This window comes from Cibotium barometz, chromosome 9, assembly GCF_041138505.1.
Source record: "Cibotium barometz isolate CiBa-2024 chromosome 9, ASM4113850v1, whole genome shotgun sequence".
NCBI lineage: Eukaryota > Viridiplantae > Streptophyta > Polypodiopsida > Cyatheales > Cibotiaceae > Cibotium > Cibotium barometz.
The window spans coordinates 14,396,855-14,423,653 of NC_141054.1; the positions used below are offsets into that span (position 1 = coordinate 14,396,855).

The following is a 26,799-nucleotide window of genomic DNA, read 5'->3' on the forward strand; positions in this document are numbered from 1 at the left end:
ATGCTCATTCCAGAAGCTGATCTCTGATAGGCAGCAGAAAGGACACAAGTTGCGGGCATGAACCATGCGCTTTAGTGTGCAGGAGAACCCAGGATTGGAGCAAGAGCCTGCCGGCTGTAGTTACAAGGCTAGCCAACATGATAATCAGGTTGGGTTCAGGCTGATGTTGGCCGACAGCAGAGCAGGTAGGTGTCATGCACCAGGAAGCGCTATAAAAAGGAGCTATGCTCATCGTTTTGAGTCATTCAGTCCAGCCAAGACTAAGTCATAGACTAGGCATAGATAAGGGTATCTACCTTTTCAAGAAGACAACATATGGCTATAAAGATTGTACTTCCTTTTTGTACATTATGAATATACTGAATACTCCGCTATCTCTCTCTCTTCTCTATCTTCTCCTTGCGTTTTGCATCAAGCATGTTCTAGGATGGTGTTTAGGGCTGAAAAAGACTCCCAGAGCTTTCGCATGTGATAAATAGATAATGTGAGCTATGACAAAATGTTTCCATAATTTTAGGTTATCCGATTCCATGTGAGTTGGAGATTGAGGGGTTGTGTGGATTTCTCACGACCTTGATTTGGTTTTGATTTTTTCTTTTGTTCCACATAGATAGTCATGTAGAAACGATGGCTTGTGATTACGCTGGTTTCTATATAGGTAACTATGTGGAAAGATCAGAGACATATGTAGACCTAATGTTGGAGTCAGTTGTCTGAGTAGCTAGACTTTGTCGAGTTCATTTTCGAATTTCGAGAGTGGAAATGTCTTAGGTGATAAAGTATGTTACGTACCTGACGCTAACCACATGGTAAGAGGGACCTAATTCGGGGTTAGAGGACCCTAAGAATTAGTACAACAGGCTATGATTACTCAAATTACGATTTATAAGTGTCATCCCATAAGTTATCGCTATTTATGAGTGAGCAAGTATTCCTAGGTTGACTAAGGCTATAAGTGGAGTGAGCTTATTGTGTGGACTACCATATTGTTTTGTGTCCGTATGGCCGGAGACCTCTACCTAGGCCTCGGGCATGGTCCATGAAAGCCTTAGCCCAAGGTCTTGAGGGTGGTCTATGGATTTAGACCTATGGTTGGGAGAAGCTAGCCTACACCCCTTCTATTTAGTACTGATCTTGTTACTTGTGTTTAGGAGGTCTTGGGGAATCTTACAATCAAGCCGAGAAAAAATATTCATAAAATCCACTGTGTGTAACGTCTATCAAGGTCTTGGTGTGAGTCTTTTATTCTAGTTATGAGAAATGCCTTGGAAAACAAAACACGCTTATTATCTTTGTGAATAGTCTTGAATGATCAATGAAAACAAAGCACACTTTCTATCTTTGTGAATAGTGTTAAAAAACAAAGCACACTTTAATCTATCTTTTGAGTCTTAAGGAGACTGCATTTCATAAAAATACCAAAGAAGATTCATTACTGCAACTCACCAAAGGAGAAATTAACAGAAAAAGATATGCTTTTTTCGAAACAAAAATATGAGATATATTACTAAGGAATATGAATGTACTAATAAAGACAATGTACAACACGAAGAACTTTGCCATTTGTACAAAATGTTTTATAAACTGTTTGCAAGACACAAACATGAAATATATAACTAAGAAGTAGTGCTCAAAATTAAAGCCTTCAACAAGCATCAATGTCTGCCAAACCTTTGTATAAAGGCTTTAAGCACTATTACACTAGCTCTAAACTTCATGTAGTTGCTCCTCTCTAGTTTTTGAATCATTGTTGCATTAGTGGCCAAAGACTGTAGCTTAGTCACCTTCTATGTGATTATTGAAGATACCAAATGGTTGTATCTTCTAACTCCTCCCTATCTAATGATGATCATCACATTGCTAGTGTTCTCGCATTTTTTGGCTTTTCTTATTTATTAAGTATAAATGGCCGTTTATAAAAGCCTTCTTAGGGGCCTGCTCTAATCAAAAGAATTGAGCCAAAATTGAGAAATTGCTGATAATGTTATCCAAGCAAGCCATCAATTCCATATGAGATCATGCTCACCAAGTTCACAGACCTAAGATCAACAGAAACTATATTCACCTACCTTCACAGGATTTAGTTCTTGACAATTGATCCCTTTATCTCTAGAATCTTGGAGCTCAACACAAGACTACTAAAAAACATGTTTCCTTACATCATAAAGCATGAAATCAACTAGATTTTCTCCATCTTCAAATATATACATTGGCTTCTTCTATCATTATAGCTCTTGTGCGCGACTTCTTAACACATTTTTTGTTGCACATTTTTGGAACTATTGGCCGATCATGCATCAAGATATTTGGAAATATCATAGAACTTGTGAAGTATGTTGATTCTTTGGTAAGGAGGACCTCAAAGGAAACACCCTACCTTTCCTCTAATGGCTTTTAAAAAATAAGATATTGATTTTATACATGCTTACCAATCATAGCCCGGAGGAAGAGCTACATACTAGTGGTAACTAATTACTTCACCAAATGGACCAAGACTATAGTAACTTGTAAATGTGATATTGTCATAGTTACAAAACTCATTGTCCACATAAACACAAGGTTTGCATGTTTATCTAGAGATAGTATCAAATCAACTTACACAATTTATAGGAGATGTAGTAGAGAAGTTATTGAAATTTTTTATGGCATTCTAGAAAATATCTCTATTCAATATTTTTAAAAATGGGATAAGATCCTAAGGTTTGGTATAATAAACTTACATCATCACATATAAGGTAACAAACAGGTACACTTCATTTGAGTTAGGCTTTGGAACATAGACTACCATGCCTTTGAAATATGAGCTTCCTACACTGAAAGTAATAATGCAACCTAATGTAAAAGATGCAAAGAAGATACTCAAAAGCTAGAAGAAACTCCAAGGTTAGGCAAGCAAAACATGAAAACTACACATCTTAAGAAAAAGATGGCCTTTGATAATGACTTAATAAAATCCAACAAAAAGCCCAAATGATTTAGTTCTAATGTTTGATGCGCGGCTAGACAAGACATTTGACAAAAATATTCTACCACGTTGAAAAAGACCTTATCAAGTGGTGAAAATGCTTGACTAGGGTGTTGTGGTTTTCAGAAGACAACATGACAAAAAACTTACAAAAGTGTAAAACTCATTGTACGTGAAACCTTTCCTATCAATGTCGACATCAAACTTTAAAGAGGATGGAGCTCTAAAAGTGTTCATTGTACATGAAACCTTTCCTATCAATGTCGACATTAAACTTTAAAGAAGATGGAGCTCTTAAAGATTAACAACCTATAGTGATGAACTTTAAGTCAATTACACTTCCTTCCTTCACTAATGATATATGTAACTAATTCAATTACATAATTGAATCAGTTACACATATCGTTATGTTTGAGCATTGTGACACTAAGATAATGAGAATTCAGAGTGATTAATGCAAGCTTTCAACTCCTTCTATGAGAAGTTTTTAAGATCCTCCTTCATCGCCCTAAATTTCCATCTTGAATTCCCTACTGAGTAGATCTGTTACAGTAATTAATTTATTAATTGTTAGGTGACCCAACAAGTGAAAAAAATATCTTAGGTTAAGTTGATTGTGAGTGAATCCGATCAACGGTAACACGTGTGAGGCGTGCCCAAGCTAATTTGATTGTGAGTGAATCCGATCAATGGTAACACGTGTGAGACGTGTGGTGTGAGTTTGAACTTTGATTGTGAGTGAATCCGATCAACTCTGTGAATACGTGCGACGCGTGCAAAGATATTGTGAGTGAATCCAATGTGAGAGTGAATCCAATTAATTATGTGAAGATACTGTGAGTGAATCCAATTAATTATGTGTGATGTATGGTTTATGTGTGAAGCATAGTAGATAATGATTTCCACTTGTGAGTATTATTTTTGTGAGTGATTCCAAAGTAATTGTGATCTAACACTATGGACTGTCTGTCACATGCGGAAGCTTCGGGGAAGATCGGTAACTTCAATGCTCAGAAATCAGCACACTTGTCGCTCGCGACAAAATTAACGCACAAAACTGAATGTAGATGTGAAAAAAAATAGAGAGAGAGAGAGGGGGAGAAGAGAACACAATATTGGGTCCCGATTACCCTCTGTAGGGCCCCCACCATGAATGGTGTATTTGCTTTTATTAGAATGATGCAAAACTGAAAATATTAGCTGAGGATAATCCTCTGCCCTTGACCTTCAGAATCCACCCTTGCGTTAACCACTCCTTGGCTGTCCTGGCCCCTTGAGTAGCTTCAACACTTGGTGAAATATGAGATGAATGAATTGAAATATGCCCTGGGTATTTATACCCCCAACTTATGCTGGTCGCCTGGCTATATTTCCCTCCACGACCTGTTTATCTAGCATTAAATGCTGTTTTTTTTTGTGTGTTCACACTAGGGCTGTCTGGCCACTTGCGCATGAATCTGGCCTGGTCTGGCCGCCCTGTGGGCTGCTGTCCAGGCCTGCGCAGGCTGCTGGGCAGCCCCTGGGCACTGGCCGACTGGCTGCTGGGCAACCCTTTGGCCTGGCCGCCTGGCTGGGCTGGCCCATAGGCCCTGTCGGCTGCCTGGCCAGGCCCCTTGGGCTGGACGCCAGCCTGCCTAGCCCAAGGCTAGGGCAAGTGGCACATCATGGGACCCTCCTGGCCCATTGGGGTGGTTCTAAACCTCCCCATGTCCACTTAGGCTTGGCTCTGGTTTAGCCCTATGGGCTGGCCCCCTATTCTAGATGCAAATCCTACCTGTCTAAACAGCAGTTTGGCATCCAGTGTCATACCAGATACACAAAACCACTGACATCATTCTAGAGGGAGACTCTCAACACGGATTGGCACTGATTCATGTGCAAGACAATGCATGCCTGACCTCGGACGACTAGAGTGGAACCCTGGCTGACTCGGCCCGGACTGGGCTCACATGGGACCAGTTTTCCACCCCAAGTCCTGCACCTTGTGTACAGATATGTCTACGTGGCATCCAAGTGCGGGATGCACGTGACATCCCCTTCTACATAACTTGACGGAAGCTGCATAGCCTCCAAATAATCCGTCAATAACGCCGGATAGTTGTCGAAAAACTCTTTGTCAAGCCATACCGTTTCGTGGGTCCCTCGGTCATGAAACTTTGTGAGGAACTGTCTTTGTTTTCGGCCTAAGCCATGCTTGAAGCGGTGCAAAAGAATCTGTTCTAGAACCATAGCTTTAGCTTCATCAATGATATCTGGTTCCCCCTATCGGACCTGCATATGGTTTTAACCAACTGACATGGAACACATCGTGCATAGTCCAACTCGGAGGTAGCTTCAACTTCATGGACACCTCATTAATCTTTCTCTAGATGGGAAAATATCCGAAGCTCCTGAATGACAACTTTGGGCATCGCTTGCCTACATGTTTCAACCTTTGCTTCATAATCCGAAGATAAACCCAATCATCTTCCAAAAACTTCATATCCCTTCAATCTTTATTGGCCTGTCGAGTGTAGGCCTCCTGCGCTTTAGCCAACCTGTCTTTTACTGACACCAAAATCTCCTGGTAAGTCTCCGTCAATCTGTTCGCTTCAGGTACTGAAGACGAGGTTCTGGTCAATAGCGACTAGAATGGTCTTCCAAACGCTATCTCATATGGAGTCCTACCAATAGCTGAAGAAAAAGAATCATTCAAAACAGCTTGAACTAAAGGCAAATATGATTCCCACTTACCTTGCTGATCGTGGACATAACACTTCACCATATCAAAGGCCAACTGGTTGTAGATTTCTGTCTGGCCGTCCGTCTATGGGTGAAATGCATTGGAAAAATTCAATTTAGTACCGAAGTTATTAAACAATGCCTTCCAAAAAAGACTGGTAAACTTGGCATCTCGGTCTGACACGATGGTCCTAGGGATCCCGCCAATCGGGTACCAATGCCGAATGAACAAATGGACAACATCTTCGGTGGTCACATTAACCCTACATGCAATAAGCATAACAAATTTGCTAAATCTATCAACTATAGTTAAGCACTGAGTATTACGCTTACCCGTACTGGGACGTAGATTCATGACAAAATCCATCGAAATATCTTGGAAAGGTCCCTCAAGAATTAGCAAGGGCTGTAACAACCCTATCTTCTTCCCATGAGAAGCTTTCACCTTTTGACAAATATCACAATGACGAAAGCACATCTCGCCTCATCTTGGCCAATAATATTGTCGTTCCAACTTCTCCAAAGTCGAATTCATGCCCCTATGACCACCAGTAATGGCATCATGGGCGTCATGAAGAAGAGCTGTCCTGAACGACTTCATGACACACGGTCAGCCTTTGTAAAAAAGCCAACCATCGCGTATCAAAAAGTGACATGGTCTCGTGGCATCCAACGCATGTTCCCACTGTGTACTCAATTCCTCGAAATCCGAGAACCTGTGCTTCATGTCGTCTAGTCCCGTACCAACAAGATCGAGTCTAGTGGTCCCTTCCTGCTCAAAGCATCAGCCACTAGATTGGTCTTTCCTGGAAGGTACTCAATCAGACCACCAAATTGCTGGAATATCTGGCTCCAGCGGTATTGTCGGTCACTCCATTGTGCACTTGGCATTGTCTAAATCTAGCGTAATGCCCGATGGTCAGTGCAAACCTCAAAGTCACAGCCATAGTTGCAAAAAACGCATTTTTTAGAAAAAAAAATAAAAATAAAAAACGTGTACGTTTCAAAACGTCCCAATTTTTTGAAAGTGTTTTTTTATGGCAGTTTTTTTATTTTTTAAAAAATAATTTTTTCAAAAAAAAATAAAATATATTTTTACATTTTTTTGAGACGCGTTTTTTTAAAAACAAGAATGCTCAATGTTGAATGGTCATTGTTAAATCAATATTAAAGTTGGCATTGCCGCCACCAAACCCATGGAGTCCTGGGACCATGTGAGTGTATTATCATTATGATTTAATGAATTATGACAGCCATAGGCTTCAAATTGTTCACTCTTGAGTTTTTATGCACAAGTTTAATTTTTACACATGAAATCTGTGGTTCCTAGGGTTAAAAACTATATATACATGCCATAATTATAGCTTAAAAATTTAATGAATAAAAAATTTATTTTAAAAACTTTCCAAAAAATAAAAAACGTTTTTAAAAGTATAAAACTCGTATAATACTACCCATTTTAAAAACATCTGGCAACTATGGTCACAGTCATAAAGAAAATGTTTCCAATGTTTCAAGGCCTGTATAATGGCGAGGAATTCCCGATCGTAGACTGAGTAATTCTTTTCTGCGGGCAGTAACTTACGAGACATGTAAGCTAGTGAATGACCATTCTGTTGTAATACACCTCCAATTGCAATGTTACTCACATGGGTGATCACCTGAAATGGCTCGTCCCACGAGGCAAGTGCTAGACAAGGCGTCTCTGACAAAGCTACCTTGAGGTTCTTGAATGCCTCCAATGCTCGTGGAGTCATTCAAATCTGTTGCCTTCTTGTCGTGACATCCTTTAGCAGATCGGTGAGATCCGCCAAGAGGTCAAAAAACTTGTCTATGTGGGTGGAGTATGCCTAGCATATACCCACAAAGGATCTGATGTCATAAGCAGTCTATGGAACTTTCCAATTCATAATCTCAGCCACCTTGGCCGGATCAAGTCGAATGCCTTCTGCACTAATTATATATCCAAGGTAATGAACCTCAAACAAATAAAATTCTGACTTCTTCTCATTGACGTAGAGCTCGTTACTTTCCAACAACTTCAGGACTTTCTCCACACATCAATGTCATGCTGCTCAACCGTAGTTGAGAAAACTAGTATGTCGTTCAAAAATATGAACACACTTTCCAATCAATTCTCGGAACACACGCATCATCATGCGGATGAATGTGGCTAGGGCGTTCGTCAAGCCAAAAGGCATGACCAAAAATTCATAGTGGGCCCATTCCATACGGAAGGCTGTCTTGGGGATGTCCCCCTCAACAATCCTCACCTGGTGGTACCCACTCTTCAAATCGAGTTTCGAGAACATCTTAGCTCCATTCAACCTCTCAAGAATATAATCTATTCGAGGCATCGAGAATCTACTCTTGATAGTCAGCTTATTGAGTGCACGATAATCGACACAAACGAGAAGACCCATCTTTCTTCTTGACAAACAGGATCGGTGCTGCAAATGGTGACACGCTGGGGCGGATGAAGCTAGATTGCAACAATTCTTGGAGTTGATGGTCTAACTCCGATTCCATTGCCTTGGAAAGACGATATGGAAACTTACTCGGGGGTTCCGAGTCTGGGAAGAGATCGATCTTGTGGTCCTCCGGTCTGGACAGGGGGAGCTAGAAAGGGAGACTGTTCCGAAGAAAAATCTTCTAGAACTTTTCATGGAGAGCCAAATACTTCTTGGAAGCACTGGCCACCGTCTGGGCAGTCTAGATGTGGATCATCGCACAATGTGCGCCTTTCCTGATTGCTCGTTTAGCCTGCAAGTGGCTTATGAGCGTAACATGCGAAAGCTTCAGGGGAGATCGGTAACTTCAATGCTCAGAAATCAGCACACTTGTCGCGACGAAATTAACGCACAAAACTAAATGTAGATGTGCAAAAAAATAGAGAGAGAGAGAGAGAGAGAGAGAGAGAGAGAGAGAGAGAGAGGAAGGGAGAAGAGGACACAGTATTGGGTTCCTAATACCCTCTATAGAGCCCCCACCATAAATGGTGTATTTGCTTTTATTAGAATGATGCAAAACTGAAAATAAAAGACTGAACCTGAACCTTCTTTAGCTGAGGATAATCCTTTGTCCTTGACCTTCAGAATCCACCCTTGCGTTAACTCCTCCTTGGCTGTCCTGGCCCCTTGAGTAGCTTCAGCACTTGGTGAAATATGAGATGAATGAATTGAAATATGCCCTGGGTATTTATACCCCCAACTTATGCTGGTCGCCTGGCTATATTTCCCTCCACGACCTGTTTATCTAGCATTAAATGCTATTTTTTGTGTTCACACCAAGTCTATCTGGCCACTTGCGCATGAATCTGGCCTGGTCCGACCGCCCTGTGGGCTGCTGTCCAGGCCTGTGCAGGCTGCTGGGCAACCCCTGGGCACTGGGCACTGGCCAACTGGCTGCTGGGCAGTCCTTTGGCCTGGCCGCCTGGCTGGGCTAGCCCATAGGCCCTGTCGGTTGCCTGGCCAGGCCCCTTGGGCTGGCCGACAGCCTGCCTAGCCCAAGGCTAGGGCAAGTGGCACATCATGGGGCCCTCCTGGACCCTTGGGGTGGTTCTAAACCTCCCCATGTCCACTTAGGCTTAGCCCCCTATTCTACATGCAAATCCTACTTGTCTAAACAGCGGTTTGGCATCCAATGTCATACCAAATACACAAAACCACTGACATCATTCTAGAGGAAGACTCTCAGGGCAGACTGGCACTGATTCATGTGCAGGACAATGCACACCTGACCTCGGATGACCGGAGTGGAACCCTGGCTAACTCGTCCCAAACTGGGCTCACATGAGACCAATTTTCCACCCCAGGTCCTGCACCTTCTGTACAGATATGTCTACGTGGCATCCAAGTGAGGGATGCACGTGACACTGTCTTTGAGTATTGATCATAAGTTCGGGACAATGAAGGTGGACATTAGACAAAATTATCTAGCCGTGCACATGTGTGCAAAATAATTAATTTTGTATGGTTTGGCCCACTGTACATATGTTGAGCAAGGTTTATTTTTTATGAGATACTTTAAAAGCATTGGACTATGGTTCAATTTTATAAAAGCCCAATTTTAGAAAAGCTATGCTATTTATGGCTTCAAGGGCTAAATTTATGAAATATGATTTAAATATCGTGTGGGAGTGGAGCCGCACACGTCGAGGGAGAGGATTGCACCCAATCTTATGTTCTCTGATTTTATGCTCGAGTTATACTATGGTGTCTATGGTTTATTTCCTTTATTGTCAATTTGTGGAATATTCAAAGCTCCATGTACCAAAGGTCTTGTAACAGTGGTATCAGAGGACGCCAAATTCAAGTGTTGAATTTGGGTCATGGAGACTTGAAGAAAAATAAAGAAATTGATTTTTTCTCAAGGGTTATTTGCTTGGTTCAAATTTGAAGACTTTTCTACAAATTCAAAATACTTGCACGGGAAGTGAAGGATCTGCCAAAAAGCTTGCAAAGGATACTTACATCAAGGTCAACTCAAAAATTGAAGAAGAGGCACTAAGATATAAAAAGTTACAATTCTTTATCCAAAGAACAAGAAAATTACAGGTGGTTATTGACCAAAGGACAAAGAAGGGTGGAAAACCACTCTGCAAATCCACCCTCTTTATGAAAAAGTGGTTTTCTGAATTCTTTGGCCCCTTGTGAATCCGTCTGTACGGATGAAATCGGCAAGGAAAGGGTGACTGAGCTTCATAGCAAGTTTGCTGAACCAGTGAGCATGTCAGAGATGTATAATGGACGATGTAGACGACTTCCAATTTTCTATTTTCTCTTCTTCAATTACTAATCGCTAAAGCACAGCCTAGGAGAATTAAAAAGCCAAATTTTTATTTTCTTTATTATTATTTCCTTCTCTACTTTCCCAACAATTCGACGACGTCGGGCTTCTACTCTTACTTTTTTTTCTTCCCTACACGCTAATGGCGGATTCTCTAATGCGCTATCTGTAGAGCCGTCAGCAGCTTCTTAGCATTTTTGCTTATAATTTCAAGTCTTAGATTTACTCGTATATACTGCCAATAAAGAGCTGCAGTTATACCCTCGGTATATACGGGTAGTCATGATCCTTGGAATTTTAAGGTAAATACCATCATGTCTACGAAGGTGATGGGAGAGGTCCAGATATTGGCACCACTGTCATTCTTCCTTGAATGTAAGGGAATGGTAGTGGTGCTATTCTCCACTTTCAAGGTGATGGGAGGTCATGAGAATGGCACTATTGCCATTCTTCCTTCAATGTAAGGGAGAATAGTAGTGGTGCTGTGACATGAAAAATTGATATCTTTCATTTTCAATTTTGTACATATTTTGATGGTTTCTCAATGGTAATAAGGTGGAAGCTTGTCCAAGAAGATTGTGGCACCTACAATGGAATAACGGCGTGGTGATGCGGCGGCTACCCTGTTAACAGCATTCTATCTTCAAATATAATGGTTTTACTTGATTTAGGGTGCACACATTGTAAATGCCACAAGTATGCTTGATAAATACTTTGGTATGGTAGATAGGCTAGTGAGTGGAAAATAAAAGTGGGCCTTCATATAGAGAGGGTGATTCTCCACCTATAAAAGGAGCCCTCCTCTCCCTTTCAAATCAATGAATGAAGCCTCCTCAATTGAGCATTTTGTGTCATTGCCATTCTCTTATCTTCAAACCCTTATTCAAACACTCTCTTTACATATGTTAATGTCTCATTTAGCACATTAGCTCCTCATGCTGCTTAACCCAATTTAAGACCTCTTTGATGATTCATGATAAGACCTTTCCTTCAAAGCTTTGATTAAAGCTTAGTTTTAAAAGCTTTAATTATTTTAAAAGCTTAATATAAAAGCTTAAAGTAACACTTTTACATATCAGCAAAAATCTCAATTTGTGGGCATCAAAAAAATCTCAGTTTGTGCAGTTTGTGGACACCAAATCTCAATAGCAAAATTTTCAGATTTTATGAAAAAAAAAGAACTCATAACAAAATTTTCGCAAATTGTTCGAGGTGAAAAATCAAGCGTCCCAGAATTTCTTTCTAAATTTTCGGAATCAAGGCGATAATTAGATTATTATTTTTTATTTCTCGTTGGATGCCATCTACTTCGAGCGCTTCAACAAGCCTTCTTTCGAATACACGGAGTCAAATAAGCTTGTTATTTTTCTATCTTATTTTCGCACTTCCATATTATTTTACTTGGTTCTTCTACAATGGTAACCTATCCTCTACCACCAACTATCCAAGATCAATTAAATGCAGTTCAAGCTCAACTCGTCAGTGAGCGTAATCAAAGAGAAGAACTTGAGAGAAGAATTGCACGCAAGAAAAGAAGAAGATCGTCTTCCAGATCCGTTTCTTCAGATTCTAAGGAGCATCGCATACGCAAGACAATACAGGCTACTCTTCAAGTACAGGCAAGGAAGAAGGAAAGAAAGATTAGCCACAAAGCTTTCACTTTTCAGAATTTTGATAGTAAGAAGGAACCAAAGATCGTATTATCATGGCTTAGTTAACTTGACGACTATTTTTTTGGGAAAAATTTTTCTGAGAAGGACAAAGTCAAATGTGCTACCAACCATTTGGTTGAGAGTGCATCTCTATGGTGGAATGCCATCAAGCAAGGACCAAGTAGACCAAAGACTTCGAAGGAATTTCCAAAGCTCATCAAACAAAATTTTCTTCCACCTCAACACAAAGCTAGGGCGCATCAACAATGGATATGTTACGCCAACTTGATAAAAAAACTATGCAGATGTATATGGATAAATTTTGGTAAATACTTATCCAATTTCAAGCCATTGAGAGAGTGTGATCGAAGGAACAAAAGCGGAAGTTCATAGCCGGATTAAAGTCAGTCATTAGAGCGGAAGTGAACATGTTCCATCCTCATTCTCTTAGCAACGCCATTTCTTTAGTGACAAACTGTGAGAAGAAAAATGGATATTTCAAGAACACCACAGTGGCGGATTCTTACATTCCTCAGTTTCCTCAATCTAACCCTCTTTTCAAACCTTTTGAGAAATTTCAACGTAAAGGTGAAGCAACAAGGGACAATGGTACACAAGCGAATGGAAAGAAGACCAAATTGTCAAAGAAGAATAACAATGGAGAGTAAAAACCTCGTGTGATTACATGCTGCAGATGTGACAAAGGACATTATGCATATGAGTGCCCAGAGAAGACACAGAATCGAGTTGCGGCCGTAAACGTGATTGAAGACGAAGACAACGGCTACCAAACAAATCAAGAGGATACTCCAAATCATGACTTCTACAACTAACAAGGTAAGCCTAAAACTCATTCTTATACATTGTTCAATATGAAAACAAATTTAGAATAGGTGACCTTTTTGCCAAGCAAGAGGAGAAAAATTACTTTAGAGTATGTTTATTAATTTCCTAAATAGACAAAGAATAGTACTTAGTTAAATTCAAATTATTCATCATAATAGTTTCAATGACTGATATGTACTTTCTAAACGCGGAAGAAAATACATATTAGACAATTTGCTATTAAGACTTAAGTGAAATAACAATGATGCACATAAGTTTTTCGATTGATCACTGAAGAATATATCACTTATTGTCATTTCACAATGAACCCATAGAGCTTAACATATCTATAAATATATTTCAACTAAAAACTTTCTACAAATTATTTTCTTTTCAACTTCAAAAGAAGGTGGATGAGTTATCTATGATACACATTCGTGCTAGTGCTCATGAAAAATACTCTTTTTGATGTCCGTGATGGATACTTTTAATGATATTTATCTGTGATGGATAACTTATCACAATTAAGTATTGAAAAGGATTCTATTTGCGAGACGGATACTCTATCCTGACTCTTTTTACTTGCTCAAATTTAAATATACAACTGAGGACAGTTGCAACCCAAGCAAGAGAGATGTTACGGTAATTAATTTATTAATTGTTGGGTGACCAAACAAGTGAAAAGAATATCTTGGGTCAAGTTGATTGTGAGTGAATCCGATCAACGGTAACACGCGTGAGACGTGTCCAAGCTAATTTGATTGTGAGTGAATCCGATCAACGGTAATACGTGTGAGACGTGTGATGTGAGTTTGATTATGAGTGAATCCGATCAACTCTGTGAATACGTGCGACGCATGATGCAAAGACATTGTGAGTGAATCCAATTATTTATGTGAAGACATTGTGAGTGAATCCGATTAATTATGTTAATTTTGTATGGTTTGGCCCATTCGGGCAAGGTTTATTTTTTATGAGATACTTTAGAAGCATTGGACTATGGTTCAATTTTGTAAAAGCCCAATTTTGAAAAAACTACGCTATTTATGACTCCAAGGGCTAAATTTATGAAATATAATTTAAATACCACGTGTGGGAGTGGAGCCACACACGTCGAGAGGAGGATTGCACCCAATCTTGTGTTCTCTGATTTTATGCTCTTGAGTTATGCTATGGTGTCTATGATTTATTTCCTTTATTGTCAATTTGTGGAATATTCAAATCTGCATGTACCAAAGGTCCTATAACAAGATCTTATATACCCTTAATCATTTCCTTGCTACTTCATGTGAGGATAAGCACATTAATAAAGAACACAACAACAAAGCCTTCGTCATTCTTGTGATAAGGACACTCATGAAAGTCCATACTATGAAAGTACACATCAATGCAAGCCCTAAAAGCTTGTTTAAACCCACACAAGAGTAAGATGCTCTTGTTCCCTTTTGTTAAGTCTAGTTACTTCTCAAAGTAGACCTCCTTATATTTAAAAAGATAACATTTGCATCATGTTGATTAATATTCCATTTGGAATAAGTAGCCAATTTATGACCATGGCAATGACACTCATCTTGGATATATAGAAAAAGTATTTATCTAGGTAATATCTATCATTTGTGAGAAACCCTTTGCCACTGGCCATGCTAATGATACTCATCTTAGCTACACAAGCAAAAGTTTCCTTGTAGTGATTTGTGAGGAACCCTTTCCACTAGTTGACTTGTAAGGCTCCATGATGCCATCATTATTGTATTGCATCTTACGAACTCATTTGTAACCTATGAATTTTTGCTTGTGGTACTTGTACTACCTCCCATTTGTTATTTTTCATTATTCATACATGCTAGGTAGTCTCCTATCTCTATTTGACTTGGGAGCACCATTATGGTTTGATTCGCTTATGGGCTTCCTTGATGGGGTTGTAAAACAATCAAGAAATTATCTTCTCCTATTCTCTAAGTGTCTCCTAAATTTATGGTGGAATTCAAATTGGTGTATGTTTTATAAGTAAATGATTTGCAACATAATGTCAAAAGCCCATTCTCAATGGATGTATATATATCTAGATGAATGCAAGAACATGCCCAAATTCACCTTATAATATGTGCAATTTATAACCTCATGGTAGTCATCCACAAGACAATAACCATCAACTCCATCATGCATAGTATGGACTAGATACCTTAAAGAGGAAGTATATGTATACTAGCATAAAAAGTAAGCCATAGTGCAAGCTATATGGTGATTGAAGCAAGCTCCACGAGGTTGGTATTCAAGAATTGGTAAAGGCATTTCATTGCAAGGAGAATTGATCAAAAATCCAGCATTCTCCACATAAATTATCAAAACCTTCAGCTTTAACCACGATGTAATATGGGCGAATCACTTTTCATGCAGATAGCAAGTACTTAAACAAACCTACCATCACCCCTTGATATTGCATTTATTGTGAAACAAAATATATTTCCACCCATGGAATTTGCCTTAAATTGGACTCAATTTCATAGAAGAGAACAAAGGAATCTATAGTGGGATATAGAAGCATAATGTGACTTGGCTAAAGATGCAGTTTGTGAATATGTAAATTGCTTGATAATTTTTGGAAGCTCAACTGAATTCCACTATGCTAATCAAAGTCATATTCAAGACATGATGAGATTCTCAAACAGATCCATGATCCATGATCCAACTGCTATAGCTACATGGCAATCCTAGCTAAAGCTTCAATGTTCAAGGCACCTCCAACTACAATATTCTACACACACATTATGCTATTTTCTCTAATATGATATCCCGACTTTCTAAAGATTCACTCTCCTTCATTTTTCTCACTCCCTCCACCCCAAAAACATGGACCATTATAGTCCAAACAAGCCCGCTAATCATAGTAACAAAAAAACCTGTCTAGCTTTCGAAACTTCAAAACGGTTTTAAAAAACCTCAAAACCTCTCCAATATGGCTGTTTCATCCAAACTTCAAGCTTGGTTTTTTTTCCCCACCAATTTTTATGGGATTTTTTTATTTTTGTTTTTCTTTCATATCCTCCTCATCATCTTCCTTCCCTCATCTTTTCCGACCTCCCTCCTTCCCTTTTCCATCTTCTGCTACTTCTTTCACCTCGACTCCTCCTTCCTTCATTCTCTTCTTCTCTCCTCTTCTTCTCCTTTCTCTTCTTCTCTCCTCTTCTTCTCCCTTGCTCTTCTTCTCCCTTGCTCTTCTTCTCCTTTTCTCTTCTTCTCCTCTCTTCTTTCCCCTTTTTATTCATACACCATCCTTCAATGTTATAAATCTTTCCCAATTTCTACCTTCTCTTCTTCAATTTCTTAAGAGTCCTTGATTGAACCACTTGTGGCATCTAATCAAGCAAAATTACCATAATGCCTCATCAAAATAAGGATGGTTCCCCAAGATGTGTGAGAAGACACCATTTTTTCATCATTACACTATGTTTTAGATGGCTACTATAAGTACTTTAAGTATTTATACGTTATGAAATTATTGATTATTAGAAACCTCGCGGTTTCTTAGCCAAGGGACGAAACCTTTCGAACAAAACCCAAAAAACCTCGAAACGTTTCTTGCGACTATGCCACTAATAGAATGCGCTTTCACCATGCCCCACCCCCACTCCCTAGCTTGGAGACCCTCATCACTAGAGTACACAAGCAACGTCTTTGTAATCATTGTAAGGTAAAGATTGAGTCTCTTGCATACATGTTGCATACACACATGCCTCTTTATTGTAGAGAAACCATTGAGTGTTTGTAGGGTCTTGTTGCTTGCTTCTAAACTTCACTAAGTACTCACATTTGAATAGTTTCTTATCGGCCATTTGGCATGCTTCAAGTTATTGAGTCTCCCCATCTTTGTTTGAGACATCCTTGGGGTCTTTTGTTGGATGTAAAAAAATGTTTCTCATGTACACATAAAAATATTCATTTTGGTACTCATAGGCACTAGTCTCTACTATTTGTTACAATTTCAATGAGCAACTTTTTCCTAAATCAGTCACATGAAAACCTCCAAAATGTTTCTTGCATGAAACAAACAAAATGCTTCCTCCGAAACACAAGTTTTACCCAAATCAAAGAAGGCTTTCTTTGCCTATTGATACTACCCCAATAGCTCTCAGCCTACCCCCTAAGCTTTGCACACCTCAAGTAAAGCGAGCAATGCTAACTTGATGTAGATATTTTGGAGAGTTTTGTTGCCAATCCTTACCATTTAAACTTGAAACGAAGACCTACAAAGCAAGATCTTCGAAACAATGAAACACATGAAATGTTTCTTGTCACTGCGAGCCTCTTTCTATCATATTACAATCAAAATAAAATAACTTCCTATACTATCCATCGATGCCTTTTTCTATAATATTATAATCAAAATAAAATAACTTCCTATACTATCCATCAATGCCTCTTTCTATAATATTACAATCAAAATAGAATAACGTCCTATACTATCCATCGATGTCGTAACTTTTTTATTTCATGAACTATGTTGAACTTTTTGTGCTGCTCGACATACTTGATGGTTTTCACAAATCACATTTTGAAATGATTTCCTCTCTCACACTTCTCTACTAGTTAGCCTTCTTCATTTGTAAGCATTTATCTTAGGGTTCTATTTTCTAAGTTGCAATAGTGTGGAAATATTGTGGCACATTTTTTCTTTGCATTCTCAACTAGCGGTTCTTTCATGCTATTGTGCATGATAATATCAAGTGATTGAGTCTCTTTAACCATTGAGGTCATTTGTTAGTTTGTTTCTATCTTGTTGTAAAACGTTATTTGCTTCCTCATGTTCGCATGTAGGTTTGTGACAAAAATCATATTTGCATCTAGCAATACGGATATCTAATTATGCTTTTTTGTCCCTAACCTTATTCATTGTTAGGCAGTGTCCCCCTTCGGTGTCATGCACATGTTTACAATATATTTTAATTGTTTTGCTACAAGAATTGTGTGCATGATGAATGATTTTAATAATATAACATTTAGACCCTTGTGGTCTTTTGTTAGAGTTTAATAAAACCTCTCTCTCTCTCTCTCTCACACACACACAACATACGGGTGTGCCCCCTCCAGATACTTTTCACCATGTCCACATGTCATAGCTAGTGAAGATGTTGCCATGATGTCAGAGGCCTAACCTCACACAAATGCATAAAGATAGGTAGCCACGATCATAGGGAGATGTAATACAACACCACAGCCCGCTCATGACCCAAGACTCAGCTTATTGCAGAGGCCAAGGAGGAGATGCTACATGGGTATCTATAAGTCTTCTCTCACGGAGCCACATGTGTTTGGTTCATGCCACCCTTATATCTAGCTTTTATAGTCAAACCATTTTCAGCTTCTATTATCAATTAGTCGATTGATTGTTTTTTCTTTTAACATGTTTTCATGCCCATGCGGATGCTGGATACACTTTTGATGTATAATCTTGGTTTAATAGACCCTTGTGTCTTTTGCAAGACGTTAATATAACTCTCTCTCTCTCTCTCTCTCTCTCTCTCTCTCTCTCTCACACACACACACACACACACATATTTTGGAGAGTGGAGCTGATGCTGCTCTCATGTTTCCATGATGAGTTTCCATGGACAGTTGTATCACCCAAGTGAGATAGCTATGTTTATGTTTTCTTTCTGTTTTATTTTCCATTCCATGATGAGATATGCCATGGACATTATTGTATCACTTTGGGCTCATAGGCCCATTGGGTCTTTAGTAGACTCTTAATGTATCTTTCTTTCTTTTTTTCGTTCTATCAGCCAGATAAAGGGAATGTACTTGAGATGCTGAGTCCTCCCTTTCCTTAAACTGGGCAGTTTTTCTCACTATGCCCATGAATGTTCTATTTTTTTAAGCTAGACTGCTTTATCTCTATTCCATGATAAAGTTACTTCATGGATGGATTGTACACTTTTGGTCAGATAGATCCTTTGGTTATTAGTATTTATTCTCTCTCTCTCTCTCTCTCTCTCTCTCTCTCTCTCTCTCTCACACACACACACTCTCTTAATCCTCTTTAACATTGTTTTGTTTTTACAACTATAATTTGCAGCGCAAGGCCAGAAAGAACCTGGACCTGCAACTCTGTCTTTTTTGGAGCAGAACGGGCAGAACCATTTGCCTTTGGGAACCTTGATGAGCATGGGACAGAGGCAGTACATGTGGAAGCCCTTGTCGCAGCTGTCGCAGATGAGCATTTCCGGGTCAGCGTCGCCTTTCCTGCAGATCTTACAGACCAAGTCATCATAGGGTGTCCTTTCCATCTCCTCTTCGGATTCGGATTCAACATGCATCGACGGGCCATTTCTGTAAATGTCATCCAGTGACCTTTCCTTTTTGAAATGATGATCATCATCATCCGAAAAGCCATCCATAGCAGCCTTCTCCTCCTCTTGTTTAGCTGCTACTGCTTTGTAGTGCGAGCAGCCAAGGCAACCAAGTCTGCATTCTGGTGGCCTTTTAGGCCTTCTCCTGTATTCGAAGCAGCGTCCTGCAGGTTCCTCCATTGATGCGTCGTCGAAAGCTTGGCAAACTAAGGCTAGGGTGCCTGAAAATAATGGTCTTTTCGTCTGCAAACCCTAGTGAGACTGGCCATTGTTTTGGCGCCTTGAAAGCGATGATCAGAGGGAGCTACTGATTTGCATGCTTTTGTGGGAAAAGCTAACACTGACTGATCAGGGCATGGGGGCACAAACACTAAATGTGTGCATTAAAGATCATAAAGGTGTGCATTAAGCAATGCGTATTGGGTGTCCAGGAAGGCAGGGAGGGAGGGAAGGAGGGAGGGAGGCAGGGAGAGGCACGTAGAAGGCATGTAGGAGAAGCAACAAAGGGATGAAAGCCAGGTACAAAACAAAAACACATTGACAAGATGGTTTGCGTCTTAAGGAGTTTTTTTAAAAACAAGTGATAAGCGAGATGAGCTTAAGCTCAACCCAAATTTATATCATGGGATTGCTCCTCTCGCCATCATGTGTATGTACCATTGGAGCTCACCCCTCGCCCAACAAGCAAGTGCAATGACCCTAAGCCCTCCAAGTAGTTCTCTACACATGATCTGCAAGATTGATGAGTGCAACCCTCCTAAGTATATGTCCAATCATTTACACACTTAGCTCATGTGTATGTGACTTGAGGCTCGCTTTACAAGCAGCATCCATCAATTAGCTAGACACCAGTGGACCCTAATGTTCTCTATCGATTCACACAGTCCATTATAATTTGCGATTTTACACCTTACAATCAACCGATGGGCTTAGCCCCCACAGTAAAGTTTCACGGTGGGAGGCTCGTGGTTGTTTGGGATTCATTTCTCATCAACTTAAGGAGATTGTGTCTCACTAAGTCCCACAGTAAACTCTAGATCATGTGTAGCAAACTACTTGGAGGGCTTAGGGTAAGTACAAATGTATTCTTGCCTATTTTCATTATTCTTCATGGCTTAGGTTTTAATAATTACAAATGAATAATTACAAAACAATCTACCTTTTCTTTCTTTTTTTCCCCTCCTCCTTTAAATAACAAATTGAGAGAAGTACATGACTATAAGGGAGCAACATTAGATGTGGTGTGTCCCCAATAGACGATTCATGTAGAGATCTCCTATTCCCCCCATGTTTGATCTTCTCCGAATAGTTTTCCACACAGCCACGGCATTCTTGGGGAAAATTAAGCAATTGTATACACAAAAATGTGATTGCCCCTTTCATCTTCCATGTTGTCATCGTGTTCCCAATGATGTTCTCCACTTTTATTGAATTAATTTTGCCAAAAGTAATTCGTTTTGTACAACAAGTCTTGGTGGATACTTGTCTTTTATCATGATACATTTGTCTTTAGGATTCTCATCAGTCGAACACAAATTAATGCCGTCGCGCACTCTAGCAATGTTATCTTATGCCCTGTCATTCTTTCGCTCCATGGTTCCAAAGCTTAGATTGTTGAATTGTTGTTATCTTACGCCTTGTCGTTTCTTTAACTCCAAAATTGATTGATTCCAGATATTAGATTGTTGAATTTTTTAAAGCATGGTACTGTAACCTTACCCTCCCATACCATTATCTAGCCTCCTCCGTTCTTTATCCCATGCTCTTAATGTTTCTGGCAAGTATAATACCAATTAGTTGTAGCACTAGTTAAGCAAACTGCAAATACTACTTCTTGTAACCTATTCCTTGTGCCCATCCAGTACCACTGAGCATGTGGTTTTGAATTGCTGCATGAAGTTTTGCACACCCTCATGTCTAAAAACAAGTGTAATCGTGTGTTCTTGGCTACGGTCAAGTGTTTGGACTTGGTCCTCCTATGATGAAGTCTATAACACTTTCTTTCAAACCAAGTCAAGTAAGAGATTAAATAGTATACAAATTGGTGTCAATCCATGTTTATTTTCTTTGTTATGTTGTCTAGAGGTCCTACCATCAATTGACTTGTAAGATCTAAACGATCCTTTTATTGCAATACAAAGATAACTTCTCTTATAGATATTAGTGTTAAGTGAACAAAATCTATTTAGTTAAAAAGAGTGTGCTTCTTAGATGAATCTTCTATACTTAGTAATTCCTTTTGTGTTTTACACCTATGTTAGGATGTTTAACTATGTAATAACATGTGTACTTAGTAATTTATTGTGGGTTTTACCCTTATGTTGAGATTACCTGAACTTACAGATTCCTTGTGTGTTTTACTTTAGTCACTTTGTAAGAATTTTCAAGTCTCTCATGGACTTATCTCCATAATGATAGTGGTTTTCTTAACAATAACATCAAAATTTGGGTAATTGGTCAAGGAAGAGTCTAGCAACTATCATCCCCCCCCCCCCCCTCCTCCCCCATTTTCTCATCATTAGGGGATACCTGCAATATAATGATATTATGGTGGTACTATGCAAGGACTAAAGGAGGCCAATCGTAACATTCCTCCCTCTTCCTATTGTCACCAAAGGAGTGCCAAAAAAATTGGCTTATTACTAGGCTTTCTTGAGTTTTGTACCTTTTATAGGTTTTTGGATTTGAGATTGATACATCTAATCCAATTATTTCTTACTCTCACCATTCACACTACACACCTAACAAATTACATTATGGTTACGAATTGCAATATATTGTGATTTGCACTCTTCACTGTAACATGCATTATCTATTGCAAATCTTCCAAACTAAAATTAGAGAAACATATAAAGATGGAATTCTTCTCATAAGGAGTTCAATCCTTCTTTAAATGATTGGAATTCTTCTCATAAGGAGTCCAATCCTTCTCATAAGGAGTTCAATCCTTCTTTAAATGATTGCTTGCTTGTGCTTCTCTAGCAATCCTCTTTGTTTAATTTAATATTTTCCTTACACACATTAGCAAGCATACCCTTGGTTATATCGACTTACCACCATATTGAAAACCTTCTGAAAATAGTGAGAGGGTATTTACCCTTAGTAAGACATTGACTTTGCCATTTGTTTCACCCTTGTTGAAAATTTGTTAAGAATCATAGTATTCATGTGCAAGAGTGTGCTAAACAGAAGCTATGGTGGTTCGAACATGAGAAATGCCATAGTTAATGAAACAAGTTAACATTAATTCTTATGATTAAGATAGGGAGAGGTACTAATCACACGATCACAACTTGCATTAGAGATAATGACATGAAACTCCATCTTACATCCACATGTGGCTTTTACATATACAACAAAGAGATAAGATCTCCTTTTTGTTCCACATGCTACTTGTCATCATCCACATAAATACTACGCATGCCTTTTGCCCCACATTCATTGAACCCATACACATGGTTCTCACATACACCCAACCATACATCATTTCCCATATCCTAAGGTTGCTACCCACACATAGAACATAAGGAAATCGACATAGACATGACACACACACACACACACATACGCACCACATTTTTAACACCCCCTTTGGTGCCCAAATGGGTCTCATCCCAAGAGTAGGACACACATACATAACATGACATTCTTTTCCCCCCATTGATGGAGACACATATAAATCACTTATCCTACATCATCGATGGGCTAGAGGTGATTACATCAACATGATATAACATCATGGAGATGAACATAGCATCGTCACATGCACACACATATAGGCACATCTTGACCAAGTGCTGCCCAATCCCAAGGTTAACATAGACATAATCTCGTAGACATTAACATAAATATTGAGATCATATATGGGGACATTAGACACTATGCCTCATAATGGGGTGACCATACACATAACATGACATACATGAGAACATAAACATACATGTCATCACATAACATGGTTGAACATAGCCATCATTGGCTTCATGGTCTTCATGTTCATGTTGAGCTCCATCTTGACCTTATCTTGAGCTCCATTCACATTTGTTTTCACACAAGCCGCTTCATCTTGGTCTTCATGTGGCTCCATCATCCTCATGAGGCCATACATCATCATGGCCCATGAACATTCATGGCTTACATACATGGTTTACATCATGGCATAAAGAATTTCTTGAAAAATACATGGCTCATCAGAAAAAACATTGCATTGTACATGGTATTAGGTGCCATACATTTCCTTGACATAGCATAGACTGACATCTATCCACTTGGCACAGCTTGGCATCTTCAAAATGCCTTGACATAGCATCCCATCATCATAATGGTATGTTGAAAGTGGCATTGAATCAACACATAACATAGATGGATTTGTGTGGCATACAATCTCATTACATCCATTGCCTCTCTTACCACCACATAACATTGAAGAAATAAGCATCATACAAGGGGGTTGTGCTCAAGCAATAATGTATTGGGCTTTAGAGCATTAAAAGAGCTTATTTTGTAATTTAAGCTTATAATTAAGATTATTAGAAAATGATTAATTACACTAATTAAAGCTCAAGGAAATGGGAGCATACAGATGAGATCTCACAAATAGCTACTACATATCTTCAATTTTTGAACTCACATGTGGGTTCACAGCTATCCAAAACCCCTGGATCTCAATGCAATTAGATCATCTTCAATTGAGTTAAGCGTAGTAGCATTCTCCCCCAAATTTTCAAGCGATTGTTTATAGGCCATCCCGTGCACATTTCTTTGAGATTGAGGCTAATTCCTCTCATGGGCCAATGCACACAGAGGTTTCTCTTGACCCTCCTAGGAGGGCTTTCTTAATGCTTTTATGTAGGGCTTCGATGTGATCCTCCACTAGAGACTGCTCTTGGCCACCATAGAATCCTTCAAGTGGATAATTTGACTAATTAAGATAAATACAGTAAGGGTCAATGTGGATGAAGGTTAGATGATAGGCTCTGATACCGCGCTGAGAATCATAGTATTCATGTGCAAAAGAGTGCTAAACGGAAGCTGTGGTGGTTCAAACATGAGAAATGCCATATTTAATCAAGAAATTAACACTAATTACTATAATTAAGAGAGGGAGAGGTACTAATCACATGATCACAACTTGCATTAGAGATAATGACATGCAACGCCATATTACATCCACATGTGGCCTTTACATATATAACAAAGAGATAAGATTTCCTTTTTGGTCCAAATGCCTTGTCCACATGCTACTTGCCATCATCCACATAAATGCTACACGTGTCTTTCCCCCCACGCATTCATTGAACCCATACATATGGTTCTCACATACACCCAACCATACATCATTTCCCATATCCTAAGGTTGCTACCCACATATAAAATATAAGGAAATTGACATAGACATGACACACACACACATATGGTACCACATTTGGCACCACATTTTTAACAAAATCAATCAATAATTGGTTAAATCATGATAAAAGAATATGGAGTATGATGGTGGATGAAAGGGCCCTTGTGGAAAAGCTGAACTCAATGAAAATTTGGAGAAACTAGGCAAATGCAGCTAGAACTAAAAGGTTGGGGATAAATGATGTACACTAAAATCAATATCTAGCCTATAGGATTAAAGTAAAGATGATTAAAGAAAATTAGGATTAATGAAGTCCAAAACTTATAATATGAGAACTAGGCCCAAAACTAATAAGGGTCTACAAACCATTTGTGGAAAAAACCAATGATAGGCATGTTTATGTAGAGGTGAATCTAAGGATTTAATTTTTTATTCATATAGGTGAAGCTAAAGACTCAAAGCATTTTTTTTAAAAATACCTAGAGGTGAAGCTAAAGACTGAAAGGAGGCGAAGTTAAAGAGACCCAAAGGAGAGCTGATATTTCTTTTAGAGCTTATAATTATATCTACCTAGAGGTGAATGTAAAGATATAAATTTTTATTCATAAAAGTGAAGCTAAATACTTAAAGGAGAGCTCCTATTTATAAAAGTGAAGCTAAATACTTAAAGGAGAGCTCCTATTTATGTCTAGAACCATTAACCCTACCACCCAAAGCAAGAATAACCCATAAGAAGTTGGTGCAATAGGAGATAAAATGTGTATCAAAGTGACCAAAAGTTTTATGTGCATCACCCCATGAAGTGATCTCTTTGGACAACCAATGTTTGTACTCCTTACAAAATTAGACATTGGAAAGTATGAACATAAATGTAAAATAATAGAGATGTACACATTAAAGTGATGAAAGAAATATTGACACAAGAAATCACCCTTCTAAGTTATAATTGTGTGAGTTGGTTTAATAAGACTATAGTTAGTCATATGAGATACATGAAAAAAAATTATAGACAATATTCATCCAAGATACATGATTCTATCTTGTACACTCAATTAAACAAAGCATCTGATGGTATTTTTATCTTAAATTATGTTGGTATTTTTATCTTAAATTATGTGTGTATGTTTAATAAAGAACTCAAAGAAATAACTTTGAGAGTTGAAATCTAGTCCCTGCATGAAAGATCTACCCCAAATCATCACCTCATCATCACAAGGGGTACACAAGTAACCTCACCTATTCATACCAACCTACGAATAACTATGTTCACTCAAATTGAAAGAATGTCTTATATCATTTATAAGATAAATAGAAGATATAGTAATGAGGATAACACACTATTGAGAATGTCATCATCGGTATATATTTATTAAATATAAATAAAAAATTTAACTCAACACATTTTTTACATTCATGCACATGTGTGTAGTGAAACCTAATAAATGGTTCCCCATTATCATATTTGTAGGTTCCTTCAATCAAATTTGTAGGTTCCTTCAAAGAATTTAGTGCCATTATATCATGACAGAGTAGATTATTTCAACATATGTTAACTTGCAAAACAAAACTTAAGGATGTCATTAATATCAAGCAAGATAGCCAACTTAGTCTTTGATATATAGAGGGTGATGCTTAAAAAACACCTCGTAAAAGAGGTGGGTAGTATGAAAGTCCTAATTTTATAAATTGAACTTTGGATTCAAGTCTCCATTTAAAAAAATCAATCTCCAAGAGGTATCTAAAATTCTTGATTAGGGTATTGAAGCTTGGGATTTAAGGCTCTATTTGAAAAAAATCTAATTTATTGCATAATAATATTAAAGAGGTATCTAAAATTCTTGATTAGGGTATAGAAAAACTTTTGTTGCCATGCATAGTTGATCCATTAACAACTCCCATAAATATTAAAAAGTGTATACTTTGGTATGCCCAAAACATAAGCATGACCACCCAATATGGTGAAAATTACCTGAATGGTAGCCACCCCAGGAAACTAAGTATCATTTGAGGGGGGATTTTGGAATATTATTATAAACAAAAACTATGGCCTAAAGACGATTTACATACAAATTTTATAAATTGCCAAAAAGTCATGGATGTACATAGTAAAAAGTGCTCATAAAGACAAGAAAATAAAAATACTCTTTGTGT

General features: G+C 38.5%; 1 protein-coding gene across 4 annotated transcripts in view; it reads right to left on the reverse strand.

The window, feature by feature from the left end:
- LOC147635284 (histone-lysine N-methyltransferase ATXR6-like) overlaps positions 1–19,782 on the reverse strand; it is a 126,683-nt gene extending 106,901 nt beyond the window's left edge. The window contains exon 1 of one of the 4 annotated variants that reach the window (XM_086802521.1): positions 19,043–19,782. In XM_086802521.1, the coding sequence (XP_086658647.1) occupies positions 19,043–19,478 (436 nt within the window). In that variant the 5' untranslated portion in view covers positions 19,479–19,782. The remainder of the gene's footprint in view (positions 1–19,042) is intronic. The other 3 variants (XM_086802522.1, XM_086802523.1, XM_086802524.1) reach the window with 3 other exon arrangements.
- Between the last annotated feature and the right edge of the window lie 7,017 nt (positions 19,783–26,799).